This window comes from Heloderma suspectum, chromosome 3 (assembly GCF_057233095.1).
Source record: "Heloderma suspectum isolate Gila_16-S chromosome 3, 16-S_ref, whole genome shotgun sequence".
Lineage (NCBI taxonomy): Eukaryota > Metazoa > Chordata > Lepidosauria > Squamata > Helodermatidae > Heloderma > Heloderma suspectum.
In genome coordinates this window covers 238,129,841-238,154,635 of record NC_139460.1, presented here as the reverse complement: position 1 = coordinate 238,154,635, position 24,795 = coordinate 238,129,841, and the positions used below count along the sequence as shown (strand labels likewise).

The window sequence follows — 24,795 nt, the reverse complement described above, 5'->3', positions numbered from 1 at the left end:
GCATTTTTGCTCTGATCATACTGTAAGCACTGGGCAGAATCCAACGGGGCGCTCTGTCGATTCCTTTCCACCCCGCCAATTCCCTTCTGTAACTGATGAACGAGCGGGACCCACTGCTTGCGGAAGGGAGAATTAGGCCTTCCTAGATTAAGCTCCGAAATGAGTGGAAATAAGCAAATTTAGTTACAATGGGCAGAATCCAATGGGGCGCTTCCACCCCTGCCAATTCTCTTCTGCCCCATGAAGTCTATTGTACAAGCAGCAATTTAGTGCTTCCGGGGCAACTCAAAACGAGCAGAAACACTAGTTTTTGGAAGGAGACAGGTAAGTGGAGCTTGCATAAGGGAGCTCTGCCAACCTCCTTCCTTCCCCAAATAACCGTTTCTCTCTCCTCTCCCATCCCTTTTATTTTGTCTATTAGGTTAAGAACATAATCCTAACTCCCAGTCTCTTGGTTCGAGGGGTGTTAGGATGAGACATATCCATCCCAGTATGCCTGTGGAAAGCTCTGCAGGCATAGGTCTACCATGAGCAGTGGACCCCAAAATGGGGCAGGGCAGAGCTCACCTTGGATCTCCTGATCCAGGTCTCCATTTCCCCAAGAGGGGAAACTGGTGTGGGTATTTGCAAGAGTTAGAGCTGGCATAAGTCTTTTCTCTCATTGAAGCCAACCTGGGGGGAAGGGGCCCCCAAAGAAGGGAAAAAAGTAACACAGAGCAGCACAAACTGGTGGAGCCTTGGATGTGGCAGAGCATCTGCCACTTTGCTTTCTCCTGCCCCCACCCTTACCCAGAATTTGAAGAGTACAGAGCTATTATGAGGTATATGGGGAAATAGCTAATGGTGTGGTAGTTCTGTTCTAGTTATCACATGACTGCTTGTACATGAAATTTCTGTCTGTGATAGATAACATGTGAGCAGTTTCCCATGATGTAGCTATTACATGATATTGATTTACGATGTCAAAAACATGGTCCTATGACTCGGTTCTTAATCAGCTGAAGCAAGAGTGTAACAAATGTGTAATGACAATGGATGGAACATTGCCATAGTCCAGGGCCTTTCTAAGTGATCAAAGGGTACCTGCACTGGATATTACTCACTGTGCTGTACTCTTACAAGCCATAATACAGTGACAATAGTATAGATGGGGCATGAGGGAGAGCATAGTGATGTTTGGTAAGGGGCTATATAGATGTTGGCTGTGGAGAAGTGGAACTGATGGGCTAAAAATGTGAAGGCTCACAAAATGGCAGGGCCTTGGTGTGTAAAGAAGAGAATCCTGCTGCAGTTTGTCATATCTATGGTTGTGGATTTTTAATTGCTTCTGGATAAGCATTGCTGCATAGGAGATTACAAAGCTACCAGGGGAACTTTAAAAACTCTTAAAAGTTAACATGTTGCATCTAAAGGGTGAGGATTTCCTCTAATTATGGTCCATAAATATATAGTGAATGCCCATGTTGCAGCCCATGTTGCAATTCTGTATGGTGGTTTCAATAGCAATGGAAATGTTGTTTGGGAAGGTATTGCATTTTCTCAGGTACAAAATACTGGATTCACTCCAGACCACCCACCAGCAGAACTCTATTTATGGGATGTTCCATTGGAAGAAAAGGATAGAAGATAATTTTCAGCAATCCCAGCTTCTCCTTGGATCACAGGGTCCTGAAACAGCATGGGAAAAAGGGGGAAAACAGCAATTCATTCATTCATTCATTCATTACGTTTCTATACCATCGAATAGCTGGAGCTCTCTGGGCGGTTTACAAAGATTAAAAACATTAAAAATACAATATACAGAGATTAAAAACCATTTACATAAAAAACACATGAACAGCCAATATACACAAAAGAAACATATCTGAAACAACTTCAAACAATCTCAAAAACAAACAACCATAAGACATTTCAGGATCAATTAAACACTTATCATATATTGCCGACTGCCTGGGAGAAGAGAAAGGTCTTAACCTGGCACCGAAAAGATAACAGTGTTGGTTCCAGGTGGGCCTCGTGGGGGAGATCATTGCACAATTTGAGGGCCACCACCGAAAAAGCCCTCTCCCTTGTTGCTGTCTTCCGAGCTTCCCTCGGTGTAGGCAGCTGGAGGAGGACCTTGAGATGCTGAGCATAGTATACGGGTAGGTTCGCCTCAGGAGAGGCGCTCCATCAGGTATTGTGGTCCCAAGCCATGTAAGGCTTTATAGGTTAAAAGCAGCATCTTGAATCGGGCTCGGAAACATACAGGCATCCAATGCAAGCGGGCCAGAGTTGGTCTTATATGTTTGGACCTTCTAGTCCCCATTATCAGTCTGGCTGCCACATTTTGCAGGAGCTGCAGTTTCTGAACCATCTTCAAAGGTAGTCCCACGTAAAGTGCATTACAGTAATCTAACTTGGAGATTACCAAAGCATAGGCAACTGAAGCCATGTTATACCTGTCCAGATAGGTGTGTAGCTGGGCCACCAGCCGAAGTTGGTAGAAGGCACTCCATGCCACTGAGGACACCTGAGCCTCAAGTGACAAAGATGGCTCAAGGAGAACCGCCCAAGCTACGAATGTGCTCTTTCAAGGGGAGTGTAACCCCATCCAGAACAGGTTGAGCACCCTCCAGCCAGTCAGAAGAACCACCCACCAGCAGCATCTCAGTCTCGTCTGGATTGAGTTTCAGTTTATTAGCCTTCATCTGGTCCATGGTCGCAGCCAGGCACCGACTTAGCACATCCATAGCCTCACCTGAAGAAGATGAAAAGGAGAAATAGAGCCGCGTGTCATCAGCATACTGATGACAACACGCCCCAAAACTCCAGTTGACCACACTCAATGGTTTCATGTAGATGTTAAATAGCATGGGTGATAGAACTGACCCCTGTTGTAGGGATGTCAGAGAATTTCTCCACGAATCTCGGGGAGGCCGAATGCCAGCGCATTCGGCCCCCCGAAATTGGTGGAGAAACGGTCTGCCCCCTGGGACGGGACTTACCTTGCTCGAATGTCCCGGGACTTACCTTGCTCGAATGTCCCTGGCGGCGGCGGCGGCCGGTCTTCCAACCGGCCGCCGCCACCACCATTTCCAAGTAAAACAAACGTGATAGGCTACGTACCTACGATAGGTTTAAAAAACACCGTGATAGGCTACGTAAATGTTTACGTAGCCTATCATGGCTGACTTTGGGGGGGGGAAGCGCATACGCAAATGGCGGTGCCCATGGGTGCCGCCATTTGCATACGTGCTTTTTCCCCCCCCCAAAGTCAGCTGTGATAGGCTACGTAAATGTTTACATAGCCTATCACGGCTGACTGCAGGGACGCAAACGGCAGCGTCTACGGCCGCTGCCATTTGCATCCCGGCAGGAGACGAGGTTTCGTGGCCGGAGGGACAGGGCGCCTCCCCCCCAGCCAGAATTTCGGGGGGAGGGATGGGGCGCCTCCCCTCCACCGCGAAGCAAGCGTCGGGATCAGGTAAGGGACTTTCATCCATCCCTACCCCTGTGGCACTCCATACTGGAGAAGCCACGGGGCCGAGCAATATTCCACAAGCACCACCTTCTGGAGCCAACCATCCAAGTAGGAATGAAACCACTGCAATGAAATGCCTCCCACTCCCAGCTCAGACAATCGTCCCAGAAGGATGCCATGGTCGATGTTATCGAAAGCCGCTGAGAAATCAAGAGGAATCAACAAGGTCACACTCCCCCATCTCATAAAGGGCAACCAAGGCTGTTTCTATGCCAAAACCTGGCCTGAACCCAGACTGAAATGAATCTAGGTAATCGGTCTCATCCAAGAGTGTCTGGAGGTGGTTGGCAACCACCTGCTCAAGAACCTTGCCCAGGAAAGGAACATTTGCCACTGGTCTGAAATTACTAATATTTTCTGGGTCCAAAGAGGGTTTCTTTAGGAGTGGTCTCACTACTGCCTCTTTGAGGCGGCCCAGGACCATCCCCTCTTGCAAAGAGGCATTAATCACCTCCTTGGCCCAGCCCGCTGTTCCTTCCCTGCCAGTTTTTATCAGCCAAGAGGGGCAAGGATCCAGTACGGAAGTTGTTGCACGAAGCTGTCCAAGCACCTTGTCAAAGTCCTCGAGCTGTACCAACTGAAACTCATCTAGGAGAACAGGACAAGGCTATCCTCCGGATACCTCACCAGATTCATGTGCTATGACACTGGAGTCTTAAGTCCCAGCGGATGCAAGAGATCTTATCCTGGAAGTGCCTAGCAAATGCATTATAGCTGGCCTCAGAGGGATCTAGTGTTCTTAGGGCTTGCATGTAATAGCCCCCAGATGACTCTGAAAAGCTCCACTGGGCAGCAGACAGAAGATTCAATAGAGGCAGCAAGATGGTGTGTTTTTTTTACCGCCCTCACTGCCCCTGAATATACTTTACCATAGGCACATAGCAGCATTTGATTGCATCCACTAGGAGTTCTTCTCCATCTGTACTCAAGCTGTCTCCTATTTTGTTTCATTGCTCTCAGCTCTGGGGTATACCACAGAGCAGTTCGAGCTCTACTCAGGAAAGGGCGCTCTGGAGCGATCATGTCAACCGCCCAGGTCATTTCTGCATTCCACAGATCAGCCAGGGTTTCGACAGGAGAGCCCACCATATCAGCCAGAAACCTCCCCAGAGTCCTTTGGAAACCATCCAGATCCATTAGCCTCCGGGGGCGGACCATCTTAATAGGTCCCCCATCTTTGCGGAGGGGAAACGCTGCTGTAAGTCTAAACCTCAGCAGGTAATGATCTGACCATGACAAGGGGACTGATGCAGAGTCCTCCACCTTCAGACCACCATCTCCATGTCCAGTTGTGAAAACCAAGTCTAGAGTATGCCCCGCTACATATGTCAGGCCGATGACATTTTGGGACAGTCCCATGGTCGTCATGGAGGCCATGAAATCCTGAGCCGCCCTAGACAAGGTGCTCTCAACGCGAATATTGACATCCCCCAGAACCAACAGTCTGGGGGATCACAACAACGCACCAGAGACCACCTTTGTCAGCTCAGATAGGGAGTCTGTGGGTGGTACACCAATAGAGTCCCCAATCTGTCCCTCTGGCCCAACACAAGGTGCAAACACTCCAGAACAGTAGTCACATGGACAGGGAGCCTGCAGAGGGAGATGGAGTTCCTAGAGATCACAGCAACCCCCTTCCCGGCCCTCAGGTCTTCCCTGATGCTGAACCAAGTACCCCGGTGGGCGGAGCTGGGAGAGACTAACTCTTCCCTGCTCACCCACCCAGGTCTCGGTTATATATGCAGGATCGGCCACCTCATCCACTTTTAAGTCATGGATGAGGGAGGTCTTACCTTCAACCGATCTGGCATTTAAAAGCAGCATCCGGAGACCCGAGGGCAGGCTGATACGGTAACCACCATGCCTGTGGTGTGGGGGAGGGCCGGACCACGGCCCAGCTATTAGCTGTCTGGGCCGTGTTCCCTTAACCTGGCTAGCCCTCCTTCCAGCTCCATATCTCCCTTGACCCTTAACCACACTAATTGGGGGCTCTCTCAAGTGCCCTGACTTGGCTATATATCCTCTCACCCAGGCACATAACAGGATCCTAAGCAAAACAGATACAAAACAAAAAACAACAACCAACACCCATTCATAGAAGCCACAAGAACCAGTCAACCCAGTGTTGGGGGGTGGCCCTTGCGTCTCCCCCAAAGTGGCTCCCCCAAAAAGGGCGACCCCGCCTTCGACACCACTGCCGCCAGGGTGCTGCTGCCCTGCATCAGAGCTGGGCAGATAAGAGTCTTCCCAGCCAGCTCTCGAATCAGCCATAATTAACCCTGGGGGAGTTTTTTCTTTCCCTCTTCAGCTCCAGCCAGGGGGGTGGCTTCTCACTGGCAGCTACACAGTCCCAGCAGAGCCAATAAGGTGGTACATTGGCCCACCTGTCTCTGTTGGATGTCCCGGCTGCCTTCTCCTGCCTGGTCCAGGCTTCCTTGCGTTCCTCCAGCAGGGACAGTCCACTGGATCTTGGTTCCTTCTGCGAACAAAAGAGCAAGACTGGATCCATCCCAGTATGGTTTGAGTGCTCAGGAAATGCAGTACCCTCACAACCTTCAGCTGAAGATATGCAAACCACAATGAATTATTAACAAGAATACATTATTCCTCCCACCGCCAAAAAATCCCGCAAAAAACTCAACCTTCTGTTTATCCTAAACATATCTATAGAGGTGACATACTTTCATTGATTAAAAGCAGACAATATATGCAAATCTTAAACATTTCTATAACTGCTCTTAAAGAGTAACAGAATTTTCTGTCACTATGGCTAAATGCTAATAGTGATGAGAAGGCTTTGTATGTTCTAAGTTGGTATATAATTTTATGTCTTCTCCCATCCTCTTCTCCCTCTCAAAACACAATAGTAGGCTGAGTAACTGCCATGACTTAACGGTGGATTATGTTTGCAAACGAGATACCACCAAAAATAGCATGCCTGTTTAGAGAGTGCACAGTTAGATCCACTCTCTAAACAGTTAGATCAGGAGTCCTCGACATTTTTGGGGTGGTGGATATATTTAATATTTTGAGAATGTCATGGGTGCTTTCAGAGAATAGCTGCCATGGAGATGTTCAATCACAAAAATGGGCACAACCAGTCACAAAACACTCATTTTACAGCCTCTGGGCCCGTATGGGGCCCAAAGGCATTCTGGGAAAAGAAAATTAATATGGCGAGTGGCTGCAAGCCACTTTGCAGCTGCCCAGAAACCCAACTTCTATTAAAAATAAATAAAAAAATTGAGAGGCACAGAGGAGGTGTCTTTGGGCACCTCCCCTCTGTATTGGAACATGGGGTGCTGCCGATACATAAATATGTCTCCAGTACCTGCCATCAGTGTGGAGCGGGGTGCCAGGACACAGTGCGATGGTAGCACCCATCTTTTAAACATTGCACAACAAAGGGAGATGGAGCAATTGGCACTAAGGTGCCATTCTTGGTAGCAGAATGCATGAGAAGTGAGCTGTGCTTAGGCTCATCATTAAGTCAGAAAACCAGGAGACGTTGCTGCCATTCAGTTCAGAGGTACATATGTCACATCCCAGTTGGTCTCAGTAACATTTGAATATAAAGAATGAAGAGATGAGAGACCTTCATGTAGTGTTCTAGTGATTCAAATTCCGTTCCGAATTCTTTCCTTTTTTTTAAGTTAACCTTGGAATAACTGTTAAATTATCAATTTTGCTCTGTTAACTAGAAGTCAGTTGAAATTAAACCATTTAAAGTACTTAAGTCTTTTTTGCATAGGCAATCCTCTGGGTGAAATCCAATCCAATTTTTCCACTGATGGAACTACTTCCACCAGCAGAAAAGGGAGAGGGTGATCCCCCCTCCTTCCTGCAGTCCCCTGCAGAGTCTGAAAGTCAGCCCCAAAGGGCTGTACAAAGCAAATTTTCAGCAGTCACAAGGGACTGCAGGGGAGAGGAGAGAGTAAGAAAGTCCTGTTGTGCAAGCAGGGTTCCACTCATGTAATGTTTGGTTTCCATCCCTTTCTGTGGTGTAATAGTTGTATGCTATACATGCTCTGCTGTTCCTATACAGTACTGTTTTGCCTGTGTGGAATTCTCTTGAGATGCATCAGTAGCAGTTCATTATCAAGTTTATGTTACTGTCTGCCTTTACTTAAGAAATCCTGTCTGAATTAACTGACCCAAGTGGCGCTACTTCATTTTGACCAAGTGTTTGTTTTCTTGCAAGATGCTGTTCCTATCTAAAGAACAGGTTACATGAATCATGCTAGCACTACTATCGTGATTTCTAGGGGAACTGAGTTCAGTTTACACTTTATGCTCAGCACTGACAAATTTTCACTCAAATGACTTGCTTAAACACAGTTGGGTATATAACCTGCATTTTATTTTATTTATAAATTTATGGGTCACTCTCGGCCCAAATACAGCCCTCAAGGCGACTTACAATAAGTTCTTTTCCCACATCCACAGTATCAAAATTTCTAACAAACAGATTCATACATAAGTAGACGAACTATTTTGCTCTTGCAGGTAATTGCAATTCTTTTTACACTTTTGTAGGACTGCAGCAGACCATCTTAAGCAGGCAAATGTCAAATGATACCTTGGAACCTGTGTTCACCCCACGAATGTCCCTTGCTGGATTTGCTGTGGAAGGTAGCAATCTTGAAGAATCGGAAGTCTCTGACCCTCCACCCCCTTATGCTGACTTCAGTGTGATCAATCATGACAGTGCTGTACGCCCCGCTGTTCTAGACAGCAGTGTTTTTATGCCTCGACCTCAAGCGGTGGGCTCTTCTAGTTATGTTTCAACAAATACAGGATTGAAGCATTCAGGCAATGGAACAGCCATGCCATCCTCTTCCCAAACAACCGGTGACAATATTAATGAATCGGAAGACAGTGACTATGAGAATTTGCTTGAACCTACAGAGTCATCTGACAGCGAATACGCACAAACAAGAGATTCTCGACCCTTGACACATGCAGATGGAGATTCCAGGAACACTCAAATCTCCCAGATTTAATAGAACATAAGCTTAATATAGCACCATCTTTCCTAATTGTTACAGAAATATTTTGGGATTTGACTTGGAGGAAATGGGCTACAAAAGTGGATTATTGTGCACAGCAGATGTAGAAGACTTGAACTTAGATGGCTTATCCACTTTGTGATACACTTTTGCAAGTTTTGGAATGGAATCATTAGGATAATCAAATCATACTAATTTATGATATTCATGGATGTACTGGTAAATAAGCAAAGTGAAATTTGAAAAATGTGTAGCTTTTGTTGCCATATTCTCCATAAGAAACATGGGATTTAGCAGCTAAGCACAGTCTTTTAATGATCTCAAATCAAAGCTTACCTCGTGCACTATCATGCCTTGAATTTTAGGGGGTGGGGGTTATTTCTAAGGACCTTGATCAGCAGGCTTTTTAATGGTGAAGCCAAATAGATCATTGCCAGAAAAAAAAAACTTTGATAATCCAAGAAGCCTGATTGGAACAAATGTGAACTATCTTCTCTGCATGCTCTTTTAATAGAGATGAGGTTTGTTTCGATCTTTTTCTACTAGTCTAATGTGTATCACTTAAAATTATGGTTGCCTTTTTATGTAGAAAAGCGATTACCAGTAAATCATCAGTGAATGTCTCAAGCGCAACTCTTCTGACCTTGGTGGATTTCAAGTAACTCTGCCACACTATCCTCATTGTCTTGTTTTTGTTCTAAACATATGAAGAGCACATAGCAGAAGGTGATGTGGTCAGTTCTGTCAAAGTTTTGTGTTAGAACTCTGCAAATGTTGAACATTTAATGAAGACAAGTTCTTGTAACCTGCAAAGATTTCCAGATTTATTCTATAAAATTTAAGTCATGGGGAATGGAAGAGGCTGCCTAGTAAAATAGACTAGGGTTTCCTCTGAAATTTAAACTGTAGCTCTTGTTGGGGAGGGGAGAACCCTGTGATTTTGGAGGCATGAAGTGACTCGGCTCAAAGAATGTTTGGATGCACTTATATTTTTTTTTATTTTATGCTTGCAGTAGAATTGTTGCCCAAATGATATGAAATTGTGCCATTAATTATCCAATTAGGCTCTTTCCTCATTTAGCAAACAGCAAACTCCTCAGTCTGTGACAAATGCATCTTAATCATATATAATCCCATTCTTCATTAAACACCCACAAGAAGATTTCCTTTAGACATCTGATTGCCTAAAGCTAAATGATCCCACACCTATTTATTAGCCTCTCTGTTGTCTGTACTAAGTAAAACCAAGTGGCTTTGAAATATGGTAAAAATTTCTGTCTCCTTGGACATTTGGAACTTTTAAACTTTTCTGTTTTCAGTACTTAACATACTCTTTGGCCTTAACATGATGCGTTTTCTTTTTCACGCAGTTTGTTCTAATTAACAAAAAGAAGTTTGGTTTTTTTTAACTTTGGGTATCTGCAAGCAACTATATTGCTGGTTTGTTAAATAAGTGCTGTTACCATCTCATCAGTTCATTAAAAAAATTATTTTTATCTCGCTCAGAAACCTTTAATGTACATCTCTGACAAAGCAGTTAAATGTGACAATAAAATATTATTTAATCCTTTATCTTTTAATATCTGTCAGCAAGGTTCCATTGCAGTGAGATCATGCATCTACAAGTGAAAGCAGTGTTAAGATTTTTTTTCAAAAGGTACAAATGATTGACAAAACTGCATACTGATTTCCACATTGGCTGAGGGTAAAGAGGAGCACCCATGAGATTATGGTATGTATACCGTAGTAATCACTTTTTAAATGCCCATTATTCACATTTATTCATGCATGACAAATATCTATAATCCTTGCACAGAAGACTGGCGGCAGCATTCCTTTAGTTTGCATAGCACACCACAGCAACTTCTGGAGGCAGCAATTCCATTTAGTATACACACAAATTACTTCACTTAAGTGATGGTTGCCTATAAAAAAAAATGGGGTCTTATAAAATTAGTAGTCAGAAATCCAAGTCTATCTATGCCTTTTCTTTTAAACTATTGAAGTACTCTGCAGTACCTAATAGTGATTACAGCCTAGCTCTTATTAGTGAACATATGCATATGCTCACTAATAAGTTTCAGCCCAACCGGTATGGATCTGAAGTATAACTTGTCCTATTAGGAGCTCCCTAATATAGTCTGTGCATTTTACTTGGGTCCTAATAGATGCATTGTATGCAATGTGACGTTTTAAAATTTAGCTCAGAATGTAGCTCCTGAAGCTTTTACTGAAAAAGTAAACTAAATCTCTAATCGTCATGAGTTCAGGGTACACTTTGAAATGTACTGTCATACCTAATCCAGAAGTATCATTGCTTCTTTTCTGCAAACTGTCTGTACTGTTGAAATTGAAATGAGATTAACTGGAATCTCAAATTTAGGAACATGAAGATGTTGGCTCTCTTGTGCTTTAGTTTCAGAATTTCTTGGCTGTTACCTATACCAAGGAAAATGTATTAGCAAGCTTTACTGAATACCATAGACAAGAATACAATGCATTCTATTAGTAAACTTACACTGGAAACATATTTTGAAGGCAAAATAGGAATGTAAATGAGAGCACTGAAAGAATCTGTGACAGAACATGGAACAGACTTCGAAAAATCTAAAGTTTAAGATACCTTTCAACTGTTTTCAGGCTGCAAAGAAATTAAGATTTCTATCAAGGTAGTGCTTCCTACAAAGAAGATAGCCTTATTCTTGATTTTGAGGCTGGGATCCAAAGGGACCTATATGTCTGTAAAGTGTCTGTATTTCTCAAGCATGTGGAATATGCTTTCTCAGCTGATTTTCTCCCTCATGGCCTGTTGAATGTCACCCTAGATACTTCCCTGACAGAGGTGTCAGTGTGCACATATATAGGTGCAAGGGGCTGTATTAAAAAGGGCAATCATTCCCAAAACCCCAGTGCACACATGGTGCCCTTCATACAATCTCAGAAACCCCAAAAGCATGCAGAAGAAAGTGGAGTGTCCAGGGCAGGATGCAGCAAATTATATGCTATGATATGCATTGCTATTGCTCTTTTTTTTTTTTTTTTAGTAAAGGATGCTGATATAACTAAGTGTTGAATACATTTTGGGGATGGTTTGAGAAGTATTGCAAGGAATATACTCTGTTGTTGGTAATGGCCGATACCAAGACAAAAAGTATATTGTGGTCCAAATCACTGGACTCATAGTCAGCAACTCATACAGAGGAAGAAGTCAGCAACTCATCCTGGAAGACCCCTAGCTCCAGTGAGCAATGCAGAGAGCTCGCAAGGTGGACTGCATCCCAAAAGGAACCTGGCTGGAGAGATTATGGATGCTGTATCAGGGGGTGAAGCTCTATCTGGGAATACAGGGAAATAGATCTATCTAGGCAAATGCAACAAGGTGGTTCAAGAGGAGGGAGAGAAGGATTATTCTCCTGCAAACAATTTAGGCACCAGAGTAGGGCAGAGAAAGTGCTAGGAAAGTTCACAAGAAACAAATTTGAGAGCAATATGAACAGTGGGCTGATCTTGAAGCTGAGCCTCAAATCACAAGGAAGAACCCTGGGAGCTTTAATTTGAGGGCTGTTACAAAGGGGTCAATGGCTCTGAGGCTGGATTCAAGATGGGGCAGAATAAAGGAATCAGTAGTTTGACTCTAGAAATGAAAGGAGGCCTGGTGGAGTTTCCTTGCTATTTCAGTTAAAACTAGCTGACTGAAAACTGCAGAAGCGATGCATCTGGGAGACAGCTGGGTAGAGGCATCATGAGGGGTGCCTGTGTAGTGCTTTATCCAATTGATCTATTTGAAAATGCTTCAGGATTGGTCTGTGTTTTCCACCAAGGCCGTAGATTGACCAATTTAAATATACCCTCATGGGTTGTCTGGGAAGTCGGGTAGGTATTTGCATGCACCTGCAGTTCCATGGGAGCAACTCCTTTTGAATTTAATCAGTAGAGGGCAAATGTAGACAAGTGGGAACTTAACCCTCTACTACCATTTGGGGGCCTCTAGTTCTTTGCACCTTCAAGCTTCTTACTGCTTTTCTCAGAACAAAATGAATTCTTTAGCCAAGATGCCAGGGTGATGCCAATAAAAATGCAAGATGCATGTAGAGAAAGCCATCATGGCTGAGCTTCTGTGTAACATGAGAACCTGGGGTCATCAGTAAAGCTGAATGGTGAGAGATTCAGGGCAGACGAAAGGAAGTACCTCACACAGCACATAATTATGCCATGTAATGTGCGACCAGAAGTTGTTGTGAAGGTTACTGACTTGGATGGCTTTAAAGAAGGATGAATGTGCTCTGCGTTGGCTATTTGATCAGCTTGACAATGGCATGAGTAGTAAATACGGAAAGAAAATTCCAGGTAAAAATGCCATCATACATTTTAGCTCTGAGAGGAAAGAACATATTAGGGGATATGGGAGAGAAAGACTATGCTTTTGTTGTTGGTTGACCAGCAATCGATAGAACACAGAGAAATATGATTTTGTATTAGTGGTAACCTTGCATACCTGGAGTTTAAAAATGTTTTGAACTGGAGGTGGCTGACCTAACTTGAGATTGCTCTGTGAAGCATCTATCATTGTGCATTAAAAATTACAGCAGATGTGAATATGAGAAGGATTTTGGTTTAGCTAGAATGACTTCTGAATATTTTGGAAGTGATGTAGGAACCATTTAGCCACGGATTCACCCCATACTGCTTCCATGACCTTTAAAGGTTGCGCTAAGTGTGATGAACATGATCCACAGTGGTCTTAGCTGTACCTCATTCCAATTTTTCTGAGCCCCACCCCCAACTTTTAAGTACTGTACCAGTGGGTACAGTGAGTAACAAGCATGTTGCACCTTCTTCCCTCATCAGCCCTTCTGAGAAAATGTGTTGGGGAGTCTTACTTCCTGTGTTCTTTTCCTGGAACATCTTCCCCATTTGAAATGTTAATCCTGTTGCTAGCCAGGCATTCCTTACTATGGGCATGATTTTATTCAGATCTTACCTGACCTGGATTTGCTTTTCCCCAACACATGCCTCCTCTTACAGACCTGTAAGACTGTGATTGATTCCATCATTAAGAAAAGTGGAAACACTTTGCAAATAATAAAGTGTTTTCCATTAAAATGTGGGATCTGGTCCCTTGGAGAATTCAAACATGAAGATGTTGGCTCTCTTGTGCTTTAGTTTCAGAATTTCTTGGCTGTTACCTATACCAAGGAAAATGTATTAGCAAGCTTTACTGAATACCATAGACTAGAATACAATGCATTCTAATAGCAAACTTACACTGGAAACATATTTTAAAGGCAAAATAGGAATGTAAATGAGAGCACTGAAAGAATCTTGTAGGGTAAATTTTAATTTATTGATTGTAGGGTTGTACAATTGTAGGGTAAATTTTAAGTATTATGTTTCAAATCTCTTTTGTTATAAATAAATACATTCTTCTACTGGCATCACATTACTATGCCTTTGGGATTTATACTCTTCAAGCCTACTCATGTTAACAGCTTTTCTGTGCTACATGCTACTGATAAGCAGCTATTGGGCAGCTAAGTTAACCTGGAGACCAAATTCTGTGAGTTTTTGAATGTTTTAGGGGCAGAAAGTGAAGTGGTTGGTTGGCTGTTGTTGTTTTAAGCCTACGTGCATCTTGGTTTCTGCCATATTGTCCCTTTTATCTGCTACAGCAGATGCAGGTAAGTGGTTCCCATGGCATTCTTGTGTTTGGCAAAGGTCCCAAGTTCAGTATCTTAACATCTGCAGTTAGGCCTGGGAAAGGTTTTTGTCTGACTCCCTGGGAGCATAGATCGACCAATGGCCTGACTCGGTATAATGCAGCTTCCTATGTTTTTCCTATAGTTGCTCATCCTGGACCACCACCTCCATTACAAGAGTCAGCTTTTCCTCTCTCTCTTCTTTTACTTTGCTGTTATATGGTGAATGTATGCCTTTGCATCTGTGTGGCCATTAACTTGGCCAAAGCTACACATGGTGGAAGCAAACCCATTTCTTTACAACCAGATCTCCCCCAATCACATCTAAAGCATAAGATTGTAAGAAGAGCCCTGCTGGATCAGACCAAAAGTCCATCTAATTCAATATCCTGGTGGCCAGCCAAGTTATCTGAGAAACTCGATAGCAAGGCATGAAGGCAACAGGCCTCCCCACCATTGTATTTCCCCCAGGAACTGGTATTCAGAGGCAGAGTGCCTCAGAACCAGAAGTTCCATTCACAAAGAGAACTTGGTCAGTCCTGGATGTGTCTTGCTCCCCCATGCATCATCCATTCCAGCCCAGATCTTAGAGGGATGCTCATATGCTGAATGATGGGAGTAGATACATTTGGTTTCTATTTTCAGTTTTTCCCGTTTCTCGCTGGTTGAGAATTATGCTTTGGTAGAGGTCTATCATAACTTTGTTCTAGTTTTCCTGTGCAAGGAAAGTGAGAGAGTATTCTGCAGATGCTTGTTATCTAAGGGGAGCCATTAAGACGATCCATGTGTTATTCTTGTGTGAGATGTGTGACCACACATCTTGTGGTGGATTCCAAGATAGTTATTGTGGCTACAGACAAGGAGCTTATATTTTTCCTTTGCTGAAGTATTTGTGGTGCAGAAATCATGGTTTAAAAATGTACAAGGTAGAGACAGCAGTGCTCTCATTACAGAGTGGCCTAGCCCCTTTACTTTCCCATGACAACCCCTTGGGTATTGGTTCTTGAACAGTACAACAACCATAATTTAGTTGATATGGGGTTGATGGCAGTGGTAAGACATTTCCATTAAACTTTCTACCTGTCGTCCCATAATCAAGGGAGGTGGAAAAAGAAATAACACTTAGACATTATTACATATTTTGAATATGACAGAAAGTGTTGTCCAATGCTATCACTACGCCTCTGCTCATTCTGTTGCACCCGCAGGACCAACTGCTAGCACAACAGGAAGCTAGTGCTTCCTAAAACAAACGCTAGTTTCCAAAACGGGACAGGTCAGCAGAGCTCCCTTCCATAAACTCCACTGACTTACAAGCATTTCGGCTCATTTCTAGTTGCTTCAGGATCCTCTAGCTTCCTGTTGCACTAGCGGTGGGTCCTGCTAGTATGCGGGCAGCACTGGATACTGCCCTTAGTCAATAGTTTGTATGTAAGAAAAAATGAGAAGAGGGACCTTTCTCTTCACCTCCACGTGAGTTTTCCATTATTCTTGCCAGTTAAACACTGTACTCCATCCTACACTAAATTTCCGTTGAAAGAAGCAACCTCCAGGAAATTTGCCACTTTCTTATACATTACAGTTACAGGACATTAATTTCATAGGATTTCTCAGTAATTCAGAAAGCACTATTTTCACAAAGAGGCCTAATTACCTCCAGTGAAACTACCAGACTTGGCTATCCTGTTTGTTCATTGTAATTTGTTTCTTTCAGTTATTTGTTATGGTGTGACCAACTAGAACACCTGTACCACTTGTGGAATTCTGCTCCCTTGGGTGGTAGCTGATGTAAATACATACCCTTAATTGCTACTGGTATCCAGCCTCAAATAATAACAACGTTGTACAGTAATGTGGTTTTTCTGTTCTTGTATTCTGTGTTTTAGTTGGAGTCTAGTCAGCCTTCCGTCTGTACTCGCTTCTCCAACAATCCATCCAATTATTTTGCATTTGTATGCACATTGTATAATAACAAATTATAATAAGAGGAGAAGAAATGTGCTTAGAATTGTTCCCAGCACCTCTGAAAGAAATCTTCAAAGGATTTGAGATGCACATTCTACCTTGTTACTATGGTGGCAGATTGTTTTTGTCTGCCTGGATACGTAATGTATTATCTGAGGCATAAATGCGAACACAGTAAGTGCTCTATAGTCAGTTTTAAAATGTCTCACTATCTCTTGTATGGGGTGGGGTGGGGGTTGTTATTGCACAGTCTCTTGTGAAGAGAATTAATTGTCCAAACGTCACACTTCTATTTTTATCCTGCCTTTCTTCCGTGATAGAACTCAAGGCAGTATAGGCTTTGCCATGGTCTCCCTCCCATCCAGGCTTCAACAGTCTGAGACCTGTTTAGTTTCAGTAAGGTGCCTGTGTCATGCGCAACTCAAGCTTCATATTGCCATCAATAGGGATAGAACAAGTAAAAAATAAATAAATGCCAGAGGCCACTTTCTGATTTGGAGACTTATATACCATAATTAGCTGCTATTAATAATTTACAAAATAATTGGACGGATTATTGAAGTACACAGGAAGGGCTGAGTAGACTCCAACATAAAGGCAGAATTTGTGAGCAGAAGATTAAAAGCAAGTTGCTTTTGATGAATCTGTGTTTCTAAGGGCTCAGCGTGGAACAGAGATCCATGGGCTTTATTCCCAAGTAAGTGTGCAGTTAGGATGCTTACTTGGAAGCTCTCATTGAACTCCATGGGACTAATAGATAAGGCTGTATGGTTTAAAAGAAAGGAGCTAAAAGTGAGTTGGAGCAGTGCTTCATAAGTGCGTTAGATATTTAGATGAGTCAGAAATGTGGAAATCTCTTTAGTCAAATTATTTTCCCAAAAAATGAAAGGTTATGGGAGGAGGGCATGCTATGTCTAAATTCTATACGATAATTTTCAAGGCTGAAAAATATGTTAATGACCATCTCAAATGTATTGGAGGCCAATATCAGACTTTAAGATGCCAGTGCTACACAGGCCTCTATAAATACTGTGTAAATGCTTAATTCCTATATATCGGCATCAAATATCTAGAAGTTTGGGCAACCATTTTTTGTCACACAGAGTATAATTCCCGTCTTCTTTCCAGCCACATATATGCACATGTTTACAGCAAGTACACCTGTAGTGATTATGCAGGTAACATGGCTAATGCCTGGAACATTGATGCTAAGAAACCAAAACCCTCACCCTGTGCCATTTTACAATGTTTAAATATTTATATTTCTCATTATCTATATTCTGAGTGCTTTCCCAGTGCACTTCCTATGGAAGTGAAGAGGTACTCATGAAGCTCTCTCAGCACAAAACCAAGCACTAAGAAGGCTGCCATCTACCCCTTGTACTGAAAACTGGTATTTGCCTTGGCACAGATCAAGGCAAGGGCACCGCCTAATGTAAAGGTAATTATATGGTAGCAATAAGCAGAAGTCTTTATTTCTATAGAGGATAATGATGAATTATACTTAAGGGACTTTGGGTTCATTGGCCATGCTTGCTGAGGATTATGGGATTTGTAGTCCACCACATCTGGAGAGCACCAGGTTGGGGAAGCCTGATTTATTGGTTCCAGCTGGCATTTGTTGGTTCTCTTGAGTACACCATTTTGACTGCATCCATTTCCTTAGAACTGATAGTTTGTCCTTGTACTTTATGACTCCAGCGTGTTGCAATTTTAATACAGTTGGAGTGAAATGCCTAAGTGGTAAAGCATCCTGCTGTATTTCTGAAGAATCAATTTAGCACTAGTAGAAAGATGTAGCATTGAGAAAATCAATTATTTTCCTTATGAGTTATCCATTTAGAAGGTGTAGTTGTTAGCTGTGAGGCTATTTTATATAGTTTGCCTCCCTTTCTGCCAAAAGATTTTAATGAAGGAAGGCCAATGAGGGGAGGAAGAAAAATCATCCCTTTTCCGCTGAGAGCAGAAACGTTTGGATTGTGTTGCATTATATACATGTTATTGATGCTCTGTTAGCTGTGGGGAGAAAAATGGAAAATGTATTTGGTTCCTCTCCTTGCCCCAAAGAGATGTACAGGTATATAAGGCCATATAGCTTCAAACTTTTCCCTGTAAGAGGTTCTATGAGCATAAAATTAATCTTGCCAAGGTCTAGCAAGTTAGCAATACAGAGTTTGGATGAGATCAGTCTTCAGTTGAGTTAGAAAATCAGAACTTCCCTGGTTCATCCTCCCTGACTCATACCACCTTTTCGATCTCATTTTCCATTGACTGCTTTAGGTTGCCTGGAAGCTGCTTCCTTGGAAAATCAAGCTCTACTCTCACCTACTGGGGCTGGTCCAAGACATTTTGTTGCCTGAACCTACACCCACAAGTTAATGTAGATGGTACCCAAGGCTGGTGAAGTTATTTTCGCACAGGAAACAGAAAACCCAAGGAGTGCTTGTCCCCTCCCAGTAAAAAATGCAGTAATAATTATTTAAATGACTAGCAATCTGCTGCCCTCTCATGACACTTCAAATAAGCTGCTTTAGGCCGATGCCTCACTCTGCCTAATCTAAGGTGGCCATGAGACCTCTTTTATAGGGCATAGTCCTCTAAAGGGCTTCCAGAGAGCTGTTCTATATTTGATATTACTTCATCTAGATAGTCAAGTTCGACCATCTTCTCGGGGCTCCGCCAGGGCCATGACCAACCCTGGCAGGGCCAGTCTGAGGACCGCACTAAACCGCGCAATCGATAGTAGCGACAGGTGGTGTGTACAAAGGGCAGGGACTTAATCAACATGAGCTTATGACCTATACTTGGAATTCCTCATCCATGGGGAATAATTGCAATCCCCATCAAAAATGGGTTCACGGGTTACCTGCATCTGTCGGCATAGTGGAGACACATGCTGAGCCAGTCAGTGTAGTGCTTGTGTGGCCCTGGACATCTAAAGGCATCACAGACCTGTTATTGCTCAATCTCAGGGGGCTGAACACCACTTGTCCCTCTAAGAAGTTGGACGCTGACTGCTTGGGGGTCACAAAACTAGTTAGCATGCCAGAATTCATTATTGGAATTAACCAGATAAATCACTCCACCAATTAGGAACGGCTATGCATCACCACCCACAGAATCAAGAAGGAGCTACCAACCTGTCAATCCTTTCAGTGTCCAGGCTGGTTTAAAAATAAGAAGCAGAAGAAAAGTTGGCCATCAACTGTTAGCACCTGGGGAGCAGATTAAACAGGCGGACACAGATCTTCTGCGATTTGTTAAGATGTACTGAATTTCTATTTAAATTCTAATAATCATTTCTGAATTTGCATCTAAAACAAATTAGCATATGCAAATTTTATGCAAATCATTCATGCCCTCTTTTTTGCAGTTCATAACTGACCACTCTAACCTAATTGTAGGCCCAATCTTGCTGGCAGTCATGGAACCTGCATGATCCCTCCAATATAGGTCATTTTTGTCACAGTCTTCCACGAGGAATGGAGCCAATCAACCCATCGTTGGATTCAGCTTTGAGTCTCCACACCAGAGTCAGTTGGGATCTTGCCAATAAGCCTATATTCCTCAGAGGAAATTGCATTGACTATGCGTAATAATATCGTTTATTCGCATCCTTTGGGACTCCTTCACATGGAGCTTTTATCCTGCAATTGAGATTGCTCCTTCACAAAAGTTTGTGGGCTCTTTTTATGGCGCCGTCACCCTGCCATAACCCTCCAGGGCATCTCCGGCACTAAATGCCCTTTGTTCCATTTTTAAATAGATCACAGATAATGAGTTATCAAATTGCCCTGATGTGTTTCCGCTTCATTTTCCTCCATGAAAAGAGTTAAAGCGGCAAGAAGAGGAGCGAGATCAGTGAAAAATAATGGAAGACTCAGATATGGGGAGGGGGGGAGGGAGGGGGGAAAGGAAGCACGTGAAAAAGGGAGTCATTGTGATCCTGCATTTAAAATGGAAGCAGAAAGCCCCGTTTTAAATGCAGGATTTTAGGCTGATGTAGAAATGTCCTTGGTCAGATGCTTCATCTTATCCTTCAGTAAGACATCACTGTCTTTATGGGGCTGCAGCAATGGGAAGATGAATATAGAACTGCAAGCTCAGTAGGGAACAGGTTTTAAAAGGATAGAGGTTTTTAGAGCAGGGCATGATAGCCGTTTATGTAAAATTACGTAGAATTTAGAATAAAACAGATCTCTCTCTCTCACCCTCTCTCCCTCTCTCTCTCCCTCTCTCTCTCTCAAAATGCTATAGCTTTGTCATCCAGTTAAGGTGTTTCATTGTCCACTCTGGTCAAACAAAGGAATTATTTCTCCATGCAACGTATTTTTGGCATTGGATGTTCTGATTGCCACTAACCATGAATGGAGAATAGGGCTGCAATCCTATTAACCACTAAGTATGCTCTACTCATTGGGCTGTTAGGGGGTGCCACTGCCTCCATAGTTTTTTCCCTAAAAAAAAAAAAAAATTCTGCTACTGCAAAACCTGGGGTTCACCCAAAGCATACTCCTTATTTTGCCTACATAGCTATCATAACTAGTGATGGGTGAACTTTCCCTGGGTAAATTTTTTAATTTCCTTGAATAATAAACTCACCTATGTATGCTCGGATGAGAGTCCTCCCTTCAAATTAACTCTCCTTCTGCGTAAGTGAGCTTTTGCACAGGCACAATATGAAGTGCATCTTGCGAGCTGTAGTTGGAAACCCGTTGGACGTCGCACATCACCATGTTATGTGCCCCCTTCTTGACTAGTTGTTTCCTGTGGCCTTTCACAGAAACACTCCACTTACCAGCAGCAGTAAGCAAAGTACACATTTCTTTGCTGAACAAAATAAAAGGAAGTACTGTATCAACAATGACCCAAATCCAATCTAACAACAGTAAGCGACAGTTGTGACATCACAGTTTACTGTAAGCAAGAAAAGGATTAATCCAACCAACTCGGCACATGCACAGAAACAGCATTGTTTAGATACAGACTGCACATGTTCAGAAGTTCAGGATCAATTCTGAAAATAGTGAATTCATGAAACGCCAGTCCAGGCTTGTTAAAAAGGTGAGCATTTATGAACAGGCGAAGTTTGACCAGCAATCCAACTAATTATGAAATTTGGCAGCATCACTAATCATAACCTGGTGTCCTTGTTCACTGTTCTTATTGTTTATATATAATGATGAAATGTACCAATAGGTGTGTTAAGAGACAATATGCCAGATGCTGGAAAAAAGCAGCAGACTATTTGCATCATGTCCTGTCAGCTTCCAGGAGACATCTGGCAGACTATTACTGTAAACCAGTAACTGGGAACCTTCTTTTAGTCCTCAGCCTGGATTGCCCCCTGGACCAATCTGATGGGGCAGATGACATCAAGGGGGCAAGAGTCTGCCCCTGAAACCCACCCTCTCCCTAGAGATTTTATTAAGAAAGATCATCCAGCCCCCACCGTTTTTCCTTTCTCTGTGTAGAGAGTGACACGGAGCTTTCTCTGCATAGCAAAAGGGACTTGGCCTGCACTTGCAGGAGCCACTCCCGTAAACGCTGGCTGAGGTGGGCACTTTCTTCACACACTGTTCGCTGTCCCGACTGGAGCAGCATACAAAGAGGACTTGGTGTGCAGTGCTTAGTGCACTGCTCCCTGAAGGGAATCCCCTTGTTATCTCTAATCACAGATTGGAGAGAATAAGAGGATTCCTTTCCCTGCCTCCTCCCCAAACCCATGGTACCATCCAGGCCAGGGGGCTGGGCTTGCGGAGGAGCCTCTGCAGATTGGATAAGAGAACATACATGGGCTGGACGTTCCCCATCCCTGCTGTAAACACAACACTGGATTTAAGACTAGATGGATCCTCAGCCAATTATTATATGCTTATAATAATTTTGAACTACTAATGGGAAAGATGTAAACACCACTTTGATTTAAAGCCAAGAAATCATGGTGTAAATATTTGCATTCATTCACATTAGGTTTCATGAAGTGCAATCCTATGCATATTTACCCCGAAGTCCCATTTTTTTCAAAAGGGCTTACTCCCTAATAAATGTGCTTAGAATTTCAGCCTGAAGTATGAATCAAGCAACTCATCTTTTCATATATTCCAAGCTTAACTTAAATCAAACTTATAAAGGGCTAATATGTAAAGGACCTAAGCCCCAATACAAATGTTCTGCTTTAATTCAGGAAGTTCAGCTCTCAGCCGTAACTGTTAACATGGTTTGGGAAACTCCAGTGAAACAAACACAAGGTGACTTTCATATTACAGAGGAGGTAGAGGAGCATGGCTGGTTTGAACTTTGTTTTTCATATTTCCTGTGTAATGTCCAAAGAAGGAATTTGCACATCTCTCTTGCAGTAAAATACTTTATTTTAAAAAATTATCCCACCCTTCATCACAAAATGAATGTACAATCATTATAAAAGCAATCAAAATACACAGCAACGGGTCAGTATCAAAAATGTTGTATGTGAGGTCCAGTATCACACAGCAGGGATAAGGCAGCCCTAACCACTCAGGCATTTATGGATCACAGCCAGCATCTTGAATTGTTTCTGAAAGATGATGGAGAGCCAATGCTGCAGCTATAGTTAGAGCACTGATGTAATATGCTCTCTAATGTTCATCCTGGAGAGGAGCTGAGCTGCTATCTTGTGCATCAACAGAAGCTTCTGAACTATCATTAAGGGTAGCTCTATGCAGAGTACATTACAGTAATCTTAAATTAGACCTTGGTGCTGTGCACGTATATTTGGAAGTATGTTCAACGGTACTTAGTGCAGCTAGGTGTGCTGAAAGGCAGGGCCAAAACAGACATGGCTTTAAATGTGTCTAGCAGCTATGTTTTCTTTTCATTTTTAAACTAGAGTAGATGCGAGGGCCATAATCCAGATCTTAAAAGCCCCCTTACCCTGCTATGCTATCATTCCAATCCAAATTGGGGAGCCCTGCACCTACTATAGAGGAGAAAAGAAAAATGTAGCTGCTAGATACACACTTGAAATGTCTGTTTTGGGCTTCACACTTTCACCACAGTCAGGGTGTTGGACTTAACCTAAAGAGATCCTGGTTTGAAGTCCCACTCAGCCATGAAGCTCACTTAGCAAGTCACTCGTTCCCAGCTTACCCTACCTCACAGGGCTGTTGTGAGAACCAGAAGGGGGAACCACATCTGCTGCCTTGACTTCCATGGAAGAAGGGTGGGACAGAGTGTATAGGATTACAGCCATCGAATCCTTTTTTGCTACTGTGCAGACCCCCAAATGAAAAACAAGGTCACTTCAGTGCAATATTGTCATACTATTATTTTCAGACTTTATAGACCAAAGCTCCTTTGTTTTGACAGCACTACCTGTGCCCTGGCAACTGTTCCAGCCTACTGAACATAATGTTCCTTGCCCCACATGCACCCCTCCCTTCTGTTCCTGCAGAAAAGAATGCTTTTTAACATTACAGTAGAATCCATGTAATTGTCCCTCCTAATGACACAGTGCTGTGCGCTTTACTGGGATGCATGCCAAGCAGCAGCTTTAGTACTCAGCAATTGAATTCCTTCCTTTAAACAAAGGCTTAGAGCCACGCCCTGCCTCAGGTGGATGAGTTCACATTGTCCAGTACCTCTGAGAACAAGCAAGCTACTGCATTTACAAGATCTATTTTTTATTACAGGCGGTATAGAAATTCTCTGGCAAATTCTATTGCAATACATAGTGTGTGCTTATCAAGGCTCCAATTAATAGGAACATATGGACCTGGAAGAAGGTTTAACAATTCCCACCATTGTTTGCACAAAATAAATCAAAAGCCCCAATCATGTGGGGGTTGTTGTTTTTTTCATTTGAATGTGTATACTTCAATTACAGCAGGATTAGGGGGTCCCTCGTTCCCCTGTCTTTTCTGACAGCAACCTTAAGCTATAGTAGGGCATGATTTGATTAAAATTGGTGGGGGTCAGGGGGTAGAGTTGGTGGATTTAATTAAGGCCCCCTATGTTCTCTTCACCCCCAATAATTTGACAGATTTGACCTAATGTGGTCACTGGTGCAGCCATATGGTTTTCTCTGTTTGAAGTCCTTGACTGTATCACATGTTTAGCACTTAGTAAGAGGAGAATGATACATGGCACAGGATGGCAACATGATTGTTTTCTCGTGTATAGTCTGAGTGTCTATTCTTAATTTCCTCTTCCATGTTTTAATTGCATATGATTACCATTCTTTGCTTGTCATTTCTATGAACATTAGAGGCCTGTTATAACAGTTGATAATAGCTAGATAGGTTCGACTTGGTAGGTTGGGCCTGCCAGGATGTCCTCTCTGAATTCTACAGTTGCTGTTAGGGGAAAATCCACTGGAACCTATCGACAGTATGTGATTCTATGCTTGATCAAAAATTAGACCCAACTCACTTGTATAAAATGTGGTGTGGTAGCTGTAGTAACAAAATATTACTACATGGAGACTGCCAATTTTGCAAAGCAATTCTCCCTCTTCTTCCACCCCACCCCCAATGGTTCAGGCATTTTTCACCATGTTGGTGCAAACCACAAAAAAAGAAAGATCGTGTTAGCTTGCAACATAACTGTCTCACATGGCTGTATT

General features: G+C 42.9%; 1 protein-coding gene across 4 annotated transcripts in view; it reads left to right on the top strand.

Annotated features, from left to right (window-relative positions):
• Window positions 1–24,587, top strand: part of ABRAXAS2 (abraxas 2, BRISC complex subunit) — a 57,492-nt gene extending 32,905 nt beyond the window's left edge. For 2 of the 4 annotated variants that reach the window (XM_084841521.1, XM_084841522.1), the window contains exon 9: window positions 8,060–10,106. In XM_084841521.1, the coding sequence (XP_084697647.1) occupies window positions 8,060–8,526 (467 nt within the window). In that variant the 3' untranslated portion in view covers window positions 8,527–10,106. The other 2 variants (XR_014788782.1, XR_014788781.1) reach the window with 2 other exon arrangements.
• The last annotated feature ends 208 nt before the right edge of the window (window positions 24,588–24,795 follow it).